At 43.9% G+C, this 12358-nt stretch overlaps 1 protein-coding gene across 1 annotated transcript in view; it reads left to right on the top strand.

The window, feature by feature from the left end:
* The window catches only part of jam2a (junctional adhesion molecule 2a), a 72516-nt gene that overhangs the window by 50233 nt on the left and 9925 nt on the right, over positions 1-12358 (top strand). Inside the window, exon 9 of the mRNA XM_072449606.1 lies at positions 5254-5316. Coding sequence (XP_072305707.1) covers positions 5254-5316 — 63 coding nt within the window. The remainder of the gene's footprint in view (positions 1-5253; positions 5317-12358) is intronic.

Raw genomic sequence — 12358 nt, 5'->3', positions numbered from 1 at the left:
CCGGGTCACGGGCCGGGTCACGGACCGGGTCTCGAGCCGGGTCACGGGCCGGGTCTCGAGCCGGGTCACGAGCCGGGTCACGGGCCGGGTCACGGGCCGGGTCACGAGCCGGGTCACGGGCCGGGTCACGGACCGGGTCTCGGGCCGGGTCACGGGCCGGGTCACGGGCCGGGTCACGAGCCGGGTCTCGGGCCGGGTCACGGGCCGGGTCACGGGCCGGGTCACGGGCCGGGTCACGAGCCGGGTCACGAGCCGGGTCCGCCATCTTGAATGTTTTGGAACGGGGGTGAAAAGCTACTTCCGTATCTTCAGTGTGACGCGTTAAAACCTCGGCCTGGGATTGGTCGGTAAATGGATGACCGACGACTTCATTGGCTCTGACTCGGGGTCCAGACCCTTACGCATTCGAACAGAATGTGGGCGGGGCTGGCGGGGCGGGGCTGGTAGCTGTTTCTCATGTCTCAAACGCTACGCCACTTTTCATTCCACTCTCAGAGCAGGGGCCACTCTCAGAGCAGTGGACAGTGGAACCACCACCCTGGAAAATACTACTACTACTACTACTACTACTACTCCTACTACTACTATTACCACTACTACTACTACTACTATTACCACTACTACTACTACTATTACTACTACTACTACTATTACCACTACTACTACTACTACTATTACCACTACTACTACTACTATTACTACTACTACTACTATTACCACTACTACTACTACTACTATTACTACTACTACTACTACTATAATTAATAATTGACTCCTACAACTGCGATTGATTAAACTACTATTACAACTGGAACTACTACTTTATATTGTTATTTTGCTGCAGTCAATAGTAGTAATATCCCTCTTAACAATACTCATTAAAAGTACTGCTTGTTGGTAATTACTACGACAAAAAGTACATAAATATATGAGTGAAAATATCCTGTTTGTTCCTGTTTGCCCTTTATCTGACTTGTTCTGGAGGAGGAGTAATTATGGAGTCATTAGTGGAGTGTAATCGACAAAGGGAAATATTGGAGACGAGGCAGTTAAAGAGTGTAATCTGGATTATAGATGCTGCTCAGATGATGAGGAGGTGACGGGGCAGCAGACATGTGACCTTTGATTGTGTCGCTAACGAAGAGGTTGGCAACCAAACGATGATAATAGTAATAATGATGATGATGATGATAATAATAGTTCTGATGAAGGTCCAGATTGTTATAAAAGGTTCGAGAAATTCAAATTTTGTCCTGTTCATGTATTTTTTTTCTTGTATCGATACTTTCTGAAATGAGTTTTAGTATCAATTTGTATGTTTCTTTTCCTTTGATGTTAATCTCCTCATGTGTAAATGAGGTTTAGTTTGTGCTAAAACTGTGCACTGACATGTTATCACTTTGACTGAACTCTTCAGAATTATATATGGCATTAAATGTAGTTATATCCATAGCGACACGCAGCTAGTTATGAGTCAGATCTGTGTTTCACTGCAGGCGGCACAGAGCCTTCAGTTTGTGTCTTTATTCACAATAAAACACAACATCTTGGAAAGGATCCTCCAGCACCTGATGCTATGTCCTGACTCCTATATATATATATATATATATATATATATATATATATATATATATATATATATATATATATATATAATAAACCTTTGACTTGAAGTAAATGATGTAACGTGACATTTAAAAGAATCAGGCCCAGGGTTTGATGCCGTGATATGATCTGATCTGAGGCCTGTATTATGAAGCTGGATGAACTTATGCTGGATTAGTTTCTCCTCTCCAGCTCGACTAACCCAGACTCTGGATAAGTCGTACACGAGCATCAGAACGATGAAAGATCAGCAGACTTCAGACAGGAGGAACTCTCCATCATAAACACGATCATAAACGAGAAAAGAAGAGATTAAAACTCTTTAGCTAAGATAATGGTAATATTACATCTACAAATGACCTGCATAAACTGAGTGCAGCCTATTTAAATATCACGACTCTGCATAAATCTGTGATATAAAAGAATATGTGCTTCATGTCCCCGCTCTCACTCTCTCTCTCGCTCCGCACTGTTCGCTTGTTTGGTTGGATTCTTCTCTCATTGGTCAATAAGTTTTAACTTATTATTGGCGACTTGACCTGGTCCGGAGCAGGTCATGAGTTCACGCCACGTTGTTTTTTACCCCGATAGAAAGTGAAGCATCTTGGTAGTTCGCTGGGCCCGGGTTAGGCCAGTGTGAGCTCGCTCGCCCTCTCATCCAGCTGCAGAGCCTCAGCTGTGACCAGCCGACTGCAATAACCCCAACATCTGCAAAATATGATTCACTTAAATGCAACAGAATACAGACATGTACATCTCATTTTTTATAATTACCACCATTTTTTAAAACACTCACACTCAGCAGATTTCAGAGCCCCACCACACCCTGTTTAGACCTGCTTTAGTCCTGCTTTAGTCCTGCTTTAGTCCTGCTTTAGTCCTGCTTTAGTCCTGCTTTAGACCTGCTTTAGTCCTGCTTTAGACCTGCTTTAGTCCTGCTTTAGTCCTGCTTTAGTCCTGCTTTAGTCCTGCTTTAGTCCTGCTTTAGTCCTGCTTTAGACCTGCTTTAGTCCTGCTTTAGACCTGCTTTAGTCCTGCTTTAGTCCTGCTTTAGACCTGCTTTAGACCTGCTTTAGTCCTGCTTTAGACCTGCTTTAGTCCTGCTTTAGACCTGCTTTAGTCCTGCTTTAGTCCTGCTTTAGTCCTGCTTTAGTCCTGCTTTAGTCCTGCTCTAGTCCTGCTTTAGTCCTGCTTTAGTCCTGCTTTAGACCTGCTTTAGTCCTGCTTTAGACCTGCTTTAGTCCTGCTTTAGTCCTGCTTTAGTCCTGCTTTAGACCTGCTTTAGTCCTGCTTTAGTCCTGCTTTAGACCTGCTTTAGTCCTGCTTTAGTCCTGCTTTAGTCCTGCTCTAGTCCTGCTCTAGTCCTGCTTTAGTCCTGCTTTAGACCTGCTTTAGTCCTGCTTTAGTCCTGCTTTAGACCTGCTTTAGTCCTGCTTTAGTCCTGCTCTAGTCCTGCTCTAGTCCTGCTCTAGTCCTGCTTTAGACCTGCTTTAGTCCTGCTTTAGTCCTGCTCTAGTCCTGCTCTAGTCCTGCTTTAGTCCTGCTCTAGTCCTGCTCTAGTCCTGCTCTAGTCCTGCTTTAGTCCTGCTTTAGTCCTGCTTTAGTCCTGCTTTAGTCCTGCTTTAGTCCTGATTCACTCCTCGCTCACTTCATCTCGTCCCAGTGCATAAAGGCCTCGTCTCGTCCACAGTCAAAGACACTGTTATTTGATTACTGCCTTGTTAGCGCTGCCTCTCTCTCACCCTCTCTCTCTCTTTCTTTCTCCTTCGTCACTATTTTTAGACCAAATCGCCTTCTCCTCCCCTCCCTCGCTCTCCTCCTCCTCCCCTCCCTCGCTCTCCTCTTCCTCTCCTCCCTCGCTCTCCTCCTCCTCTCCTCCCTCGCTCTCCTCGTCCTCTCCTCCCTCGCTCTCCTCCTCCTCTCCTCCCTCGCTCTCTTCCTCCTCTCCTCCCTCGCTCTCCTCTCCTCCCTCTCTCTCCTCCTCCTCTCCTCCCTCGCTCTCCTCCTCCTCTCCTCCCTCTCTCTCCTCCTCCTCTCCTCCCTTGCTCTCCTCCTCCTCCCCTCCCTCGCTCTCCTCCCTCTCTCTCCTCCTCCTCCCCTCCCTCGCTCTCCTCTCCTCCCTCTCTCTCCTCCTCCTCTCCTCCCTCGCTCTCCTCCTCCTCCCCTCCCTCGCTCTCCTCCTCCTCTCCTCCCTCGCTCTCCTCCCTCTCTCTCCTCCTCCTCTCCTCCCTCGCTCTCCTCCTCCTCCCCTCCCTCTCTCTCCTCCTCCTCTCCTCCCTCGCTCTCCTCCTCCTCCCCTCCCTCGCTCTCCTCCTCCTCTCCTCCCTCGCTCTCCTTCTCTCTCCTTCCTCCTCAAAGACAATGTGACATGATTTCTGATGATCGTTCAGTGGCGCAGACGGGCAGTTCAGATGCGCAGACACTCGCACAATGCAGTCTTCACGCCGCTATTCAGCTGGTGACGGCTAAATGACTTCATCGAACTGTCAAAAAATGTGAAAAGATCTTAATTTAGACCAAGGCAGTAATTACTATAGACAATGAAAGCCAGTTTTGAAAATGATTATGGATATTTTTTCTCACATTGATGTTGTCGCGTGTGTTTTGTGTTTTATGCTGTGCTTGTATTTGCTGTTAAACTGTCAGATGTTGTTGTCCTGGTTTATGGATCATATCTCTGTAATTACTGGGCACATGTCGGCAGAAATAAACAAAAGGGACGTTTCTGAAAGTGTTGCCATTGTTCAACCCCAAAGACGTGATTATTGTCATGTTAATTTAACTTCAAGACATGAGATTAATATGACTCATCCTTAAGAAATACATTATGATAAGGCTTAACATTTGTGGATCATAATTTGGAATATTATTTTCAAAAACATTATACAGGCCCCTGATCGCCATTTTAAATTATAACAGCATCGAATTGTAGAACGTGAATAACTTATTGTTATTTGAAGATGCAAAGTGCAACTCGTCTGGTTTAGTCTGGACTAGAACCAGGACCAAACCACTTTAAACCAGATCTAACCCAGGCTTAAGTGTGACTCTAACCAATTCAGAGTGAAACCGGTCTAAACTAAGACTAAACCAGATCTAAACATGGACTAAACACTTTTAAATCAGAATAATTTAAATTTACTTGTACTTATTTGATATCTTCTTCATATTTTTCTGACTTTTTTGTGTACTTTTCTGGTCTAATTTATACTTATACATATTATTATAATATTATATCTCAGAGTTGACCCACTCACAGTAAGAATACATGTTTTTTCAAGGCAATAAAACACCTGTAATTGAATAAATACAAACTCAAATGGTTCATGTTGTGGAAGATTCCAGACCAACGACACTCATGGATGCATTAGAAAAGTCCTATAGTTACATCAGGACTAAACCTGCTCCAATTCCGTCTTAAAAGTTCTAAAATAAGACTAAAAGGTAATAGTAATCACTGAGTAGTCTGTGTGTGTCCCGGTTGGTGGCTGCATGTTCTTCCTGCTCACGGGGGCAGAATGATGCATGTTTGAGAGTGTTTCAGATCAAATCCTGCCCCTCCACTTTCCGCTTGTCCCCCTGAGCATGCTGTGTGCAGCGGGCTGTGTACATGAGACTAAAAAGCCCCTAAAACACTGCCCCCTACAGGTCCTTCTGGATTACTGAGTGCCACGAAGCGTCCAACCAAACCCTGCACCGGCCCGACGACATGTGAGTGAGAGGAGGAGGGAGGCAGGGGAGGAGCCAGCTAAAGGGGGGCCCGGGAGAACTAAGGTTTTGCAGCCCCCCCTTAATGACGTATAATAGGGACGTAACGATAGGAACGTCTCTCAATACGATATATCGCACGTGAACGCTGGGGAAAGTAAACGTGCGACGTCCACACCTCACGTCAGCTTCTGCTCAGTCGCTTCAGCTTCAACATTTGCCCAGGGACCGATCTCCAGATCAGGCTCGGTCAGGACTGTGGGTGCAGGATTTTCCCTTTTGTGCTTGTTTTGTGTTCATGGAGGGAAACCAGAGGAAACCCTCCCAGACCCCGAGAGAAACATGCCACGCCCACACAGAAGGGCCCCGTCCGGTGTGCGCCCAGAGGAGCCACCGAACCCAACACGACAGAAACCTGAGCACCCGAGGGCCCCGTGAACGCAGCATTAATGACGTTCTTCATCTTTGCACTGAAAAGGAGCAAAGGATCATGGTCTATGTAGTTCCCTCTGTTTTTTAGCCGTTTCTGCAGGAAAACAAAACTTTTAAGAAGGGAAACTTGTCATTTAAAGTGTTGTGAAAGCCAATGTTATTATAGTGTGACTTGAAACGCTTTCACAATATTTCGGTTATTGTTTCCATGGAAATGTTATATTCTGGGCCTTGTATTTATCTGTAACTTTTATTTCATTATGGCTGTTTTTATTGCTACTAAAATACCTTGAAAAACATTTCCACTGTGAGCAGAGCTGACCTTTAATATATATTATATAGATCATTACGTTATATATTATTCATATAATAATAAGAAACATAATTTAAACGAGAACTAAAGCAGGTCTGGACCTCTGTATGTAGAGAATATATACATTAATACAATGTTTGCCTTTGTTAAGTTGTACCAGTCACTCAAATATAACGGTTACATTTGAGGCAAAGGGGCGTGACCAGGACTGGACCGATCCAAGTCCAAACCAGGACTAAGACCAGGATTGAAACCCACCGTTAGAAGTAGTAGAAGGAATAAGCCAAGACTAAATCAGGACCTAAACCAGGAATAAAACAGGTCTTTAAAAGTCTTTAAATATTGAAAATACTTTTTATATAATGCCTTTATTAAGTTGTGTCAGTCACTCAAATCTGACTTTTCGTTTTTAGCTAAAGAGAGAATAATTTAATGGACAAATCAGGACAAAACCAGGTCTAAAGCAGGTCAAAACCATCTAGACCAACAGAACTACCTGGACTAAACACACAGGACTATACCATGAACCAGGACTAAACCAGGTCTAAACACCATGAACCAGGACTAAACCAGGTCTAAACACCATGAACCAGGACTAAACCAGGTCTAAACACCATGAACCAGGACTAAACCAGGTCTAAACACCATGAACCAGGACTAAACCAGGTCTAAACACCATGAACCAGGACTAAACCAGGTCTAAACACCATGAACCAGAACTAAACCAGGTCCAAACACCATGAACCAGGACTAAACCAGGTCTAAATACCATGAACCAGGACTAAACCAGGTCTAAATACCATGAACCAGGACTAAACCAGGTCCAAACACCATGAACCAGGACTAAACCAGGTCTAAATACCATGAACCAGGACTAAACCAGGTCTAAATACCATGAACCAGGACTAAACCAGGTCTAAACACCATGAACCAGGACTAAACCAGGTCTAAACACCATGAACCAGGACTAAACCAGATCTAAACACCATGAACCAGGACTAAACCAGGTCTAAACACCATGAACCAGGACTAAACCAGGTCTAAACACCATGAACCAGGACTAAACCAGGTCTAAACACCATGAACCAGGACTAAACCAGGTCTAAACACCATGAACCAGAACTAAACCAGGTCCAAACACCATGAACCAGGACTAAACCAGGTCTAAATACCATGAACCAGGACTAAACCAGGTCCAAACACCATGAACCAGGACTAAACCAGGTCTAAATACCATGAACCAGGACTAAACCAGGTCTAAATACCATGAACCAGGACTAAACCAGGTCTAAACACCATGAACCAGGACTAAACCAGGTCTGAACACCATGAACCTGGACTAAACCAGGTCTAAACACCATGAACCAGGACTAAACCAGGTCTAAACACCATGAACCAGGACTAAACCAGGTCTAAATACCATGAACTAGGACTAAACCAGGTCTAAATACCATGAACCAGGACTAAACCAGGTCTAAACACCATGAACCAGGACTAAACCAGGTCTAAACACCATGAACCAGGACTAAACCAGGTCCAAACACCATGAACCAGGACTAAACCAGGTCTAAACACCATGAACCAGGACTAAACCAGGTCTAAATACCATGAATCAGGACTAAACCAGGTCTAAACACCATGAACCAGGACTAAACCAGGTCTAAATACCATGAACCAGGACTAAACCAGGTCTAAACACCATGAACCAGGACTAAACCAGGTCTAAACACCATGAACCAGGACTAAACCAGGTCTAAATACCATGAACCAGGACTAAACCAGGTCTAATCACCATGAACCAGGACTAAACCAGGTCTAAACACCATGAACCAGGACTAAACCAGGTCTAAACACCATGAACCAGGACTAAACCAGGTCTAAATACCATGAACCAGGACTAAACCAGGTCTAAACACCATGAACCAGGACTAAACCAGGTCTAAATACCATGAACCTGGACTAAACCAGGTCTAAATACCATGAACCAGGACTAAACCAGGTCTAAATACCATGAACCAGGACTAAACCAGGTCTAAACACCATGAACCTGGACTAAACCAGATCTAAATACCATGAACCTGGACTAAACCAGGTCTAAACACCATGAACCTGGACTAAACCAGGTCTAAATACCATGAACCTGGACTAAACCAGGTCTAAACACCATGAACCAGGACTAAACCAGGTCTAAATACCATGAACCAGGACTAAACCAGGTCTAAACACCATGAACCAGGACTAAACCAGGTCTAATCCAGAATAAAACCAGGTCTTCACACATTATGGACCTCATGGATTTCAAATACAATAATCGCATTCTATATTTTTAGGATGTAAACTTTCCCTAATCAAGTTGTATCTGTCAATATATGTATTGTCCAATATATATATTGTTCAAAAACAATTTTAAATTAAAGCCGCAAGCGGCATCCAACGGCCCTCGCGGGCCGCCGCCCTTCCGACTCAGCGCTTTCGACTTGATAAAGATGGCGCCCTTATTGTGTGTTGAATTAAAAAAGAACTTGACAGACGGCGACACATTGGACATGGCCAATCCAGTGCAAATCAACACAAGTGTCAGTCAAATTTGCTGCTCCGCCGCACAGAGACCGTAGCACTTAGAATATAAATATGGATAAGTTTTGATGCCGCTTGTGTAGACGATATTTCCTCAAATATGAGCTTGATCGAGCTATTGCCCACGGAGGAGTTTGTTAAAGTGTGAAGCGTAAATGTGAACATTTCAGAGATTTCGCTGTTTTCCCATTTCTGACATATATTTGCGGGTCCGCCACACAAAGACCGTAGCACTTAGAATCAAAATATGGATACGTTTTGATGCCCCGCTTGTGTAGATGATATTCTCCAAATATGAACTTGATCGGACAATCGCCCTAGGAGGAGTTCGTTAAAGTGTGAAGCATAAAAAATGTGGTGATTTGAGCGATTCTGCGATTTTCCCATAAGGATAACATGGGATGTTTCTGTCATCGCTACGGTTAAGCCGTACAAAATATGACTTTGGCTCTCATACTTTTATGATCAGGATGGCAAATTAGAATTTTGTTCAAAATGTCATGTCATTTGGAAAAACTCTATTGTTTATAGGCCACTCTGAAGGCCAAATAGTCAGAATTCTGGGAAACGTTTGCGGCTCCGTCGCACAGAGACCGTAAAAGCTATCCTTGAAATTTGGATAACTTTAGATGCCCCACTTGTCTAGAGGACGTACACCGATTTTGAGGTTCGTGGGCAAAACGCACTAGGAGGAGTTCGTTAAAAGTGTGAAACATAAAAATGTGGATATTTGAGAGATTTTGCGGTTTTCCCATAGGGATAACATGGGAGGTTTATGTCATCGCTACGACTACGCCGTAAAAAATAAGGCATTTGTCTGATTGGCTTTTGTGATCGGGACGGCAAAATAGAATTTTGGGTAAAGTTTAGAACATTTTGGAAAAACTAATTTTTGACCTTCAATGTTAATTTAAAGGTCACTCTGTAGGGGGCGCTATCGCGCCCATTTCAATTTTGTCATCCCAAACTGGTCCAAACTAGAAAGTTTAACAACTGATTCAAATTTGGTCCTAATCGGACTGGTTTTGATCAAATGGGAGCAATTTTTAGATCTGCAATATTCCAAAATAAATTGTCCAACTTTGCGGCTGCGCCGCACACAGACCGTAAAAGGTATCTCAAAAAATTGAATAACTTTAGATGCCCCACTTGTCCAGAGGACGTCCGCCGATTTTGAAGTCAGTGGGCAAAACGCCCTAGGAGGAGTTCGTCAAAGTTTGACGTGAACAAAATGGCTAACACAGCGTGTTTTCATTTTCAAAGGAAGATGGCGGCCATAGGGTAAGTCTGGGGGCGTGGCCACAATGATTTTTTTTTTTTTGTCCTCACGAGAGGAATGCGTGTCCCGAATTTCGTAGCTCTACGACAAAGTTGACCTCGGGGCGTCTCCCATAGGCGCAATGTATTTTGACTTTTGTCGGTGGCGCTGTCGCGCCATTTTTTAACGAGAAAAAAAAATGGCCCAGAAAAAACTAAATTTTTCGCTGATTTTGAATTTTGGGCAAAGTTTGGTGAGTTTTTGAGCATGTTCAGGGGGTCAAATTAGAGTTCAAAGCGCTGAAGAAGAACAAGAAAAATTAAAGCCGCAAGCGGCATCCAACGGCCCTCGCGGGCCGCCGGCCTTCCGACTCTGCTCTCTGCATTTTACAGAGTTGGCGCTAACGCAATTGTCTAAGAACTAAGACAGCGACACATTGGACATGTTCAATGCTGTGCTTAACCAGTGCAAATGAACACAAATGTCGGTCAAATGTGCAGCTCCAGCGCACAGAGACCGTGACACTTGGAATAAAAATATGGATAACTTTTGATGCTCCGCTTGTGTAGATTATTTTTCCCAAATATGAGCTTGATCGAGCTATTGCCCACAGAGGAGTTCATTAAAGTGTGAAGCATAAATGTGAACATTTCAAGGATTTGGCGTTTTTCCCATTTGTGACAGTATATTTGCAGCTCCACGGCACAGAGACCGTAGCACTTAAAATCAAAATATGGATAACTTTTGATGCCCCGCTTGTGTAGATGATTTCCCCAAATATGAGCTTGATCGGGCAATCGGCCTAGGAGGAGTTGGTGAAAGTGTGAAGCGTGAAAATGTGGTCATTTTGGAGATTTCGCTGTTTTCCCATTTCTGACATATATTTGCGGGTCCGCCACACAGAGACCGTAGCACTTAGAATCAAAATATGGATAAGTTTTGATGCCCCGCTTGTGTAGATGATTTTCCCCAAATATGAGCTTGATCGGACAATCGCCCTAGGAGGAGTTTGTTAAAGTGTGAAGTGTAAAAATGTGGTGATTTGAGCGATTCTACGATTTTCCCATAAGGATAACATGGGATGTTTCTGTCAACGCTACGGTTACGCCGTACAAAATATGACTTTGGCTCTCATACTTGTATGATCAGGATGGCAAATTAGAATTTAGTGCAAAATGTCATGTCATTTGGAAAAACTCTATTGTTTATAGGCCACTCTGAAGGCCAAATAGTCAGAATTCTGGGAAACGTTTGCGGCTCCGTCGCACAGAGACCGTAAAAGTTATCCTTAAAATTTGGATAACTTTAGATGCACCACTTGTCTAGAGGACGTACACCGATTTTGAGGTTGGTGGGCAAAACGCACTAGGAGGAGTTCGTTGAAGTGTAAAACATAAAAATGTGGATATTCGAGAGATTTTGCGGTTTTCCCATAGGGATAACATGGGAGGTTTCTGTCATCGCTACGACTACGCCGTAAAAATTTAGGCATTTTTGTGATTGGCTTTTGTGATCGGGACGGCAAAATAGAATTTTGGGTAAAGTTTAGACAATTTTGGTAAAACTAATTTTTGACCTTCAATGTTAATTTAAAGGTCACTCTGTAGGGGGCGCTATCGCGGCCATTTCAATTTTGTCAGCCTAAACTGGTCCAAACTAGAAAGTTTAACAACTGATTCAAATTTGGTCCTAATCGGACTGGTTTTGATCAAATGGGAGCAATTTTTAGATCTGCAATATTCCAAAATAAGTTGTCCAACTTTGCGGCTGTGCCGCACACAGACCGTTAAAGTTATCTCAAAAAATTGAATAACTTTAGATGCCCCACTTGTCCAGAGGACGTACGCCGATTTTGAAGTCGGTGGGCAAAACGCCCTAGGAGGAGTTCGTCAAAGTTTGACGTGAACAAAATGACTAACACAGCGTATTTTCATTTTCAAAGGAAGATGGCGGCCATAGGGTAAGTCTGGGGGCGTGGCCACAATGATTTTTTTTGTTCGTCCTCACGAGAGGAATGCGTGTCCCGAATTTCGTAGCTTTACGCCAAAGTTGACCTCGGGGCGTCTCCCATAGGCGCAATGTATTTTGACTTTTGTCGGTGGCGCTGTCGCGCCATTTTTTTACGAAAAAAAAAATGGCCCAGAAAAAATCAAATTTTTCGCCGATTCTGAATTTTGGGCAAAGTTTGGTGAGTTTTTGAGCATGTTCAGGGGGTCAAATTAGAGATCAAAGCGCTGAAGAACAAGAAAAATAAAAATAAATATAGCCGCAAGCGGCAATGATCGGCCCTCGCCACGCCGCCGCCACACCGCCGCCACGCCGCAAGAGGAGGGGGCGCTAACGCGCCCCAATTGTCCTTTTATCACGCCTACTGCTGAATCTGTGACGCTGTCACATGTTCTCCCCTTTGTTTTACCATCAAAAAGCAATTTTATTTTGAATTCTTGGCAAAATGTGCGGCTTTG

Source organism: Eucyclogobius newberryi, unplaced genomic scaffold, assembly GCF_026437365.1.
Source record: "Eucyclogobius newberryi isolate DKJ021-1_F unplaced genomic scaffold, fEucNew1.0.hap1 SCAF_1, whole genome shotgun sequence".
Classification (NCBI taxonomy): Eukaryota; Metazoa; Chordata; class Actinopteri; order Gobiiformes; family Gobiidae; genus Eucyclogobius; species Eucyclogobius newberryi.
This window is presented reverse-complemented; position numbering and strand designations above follow the sequence as displayed.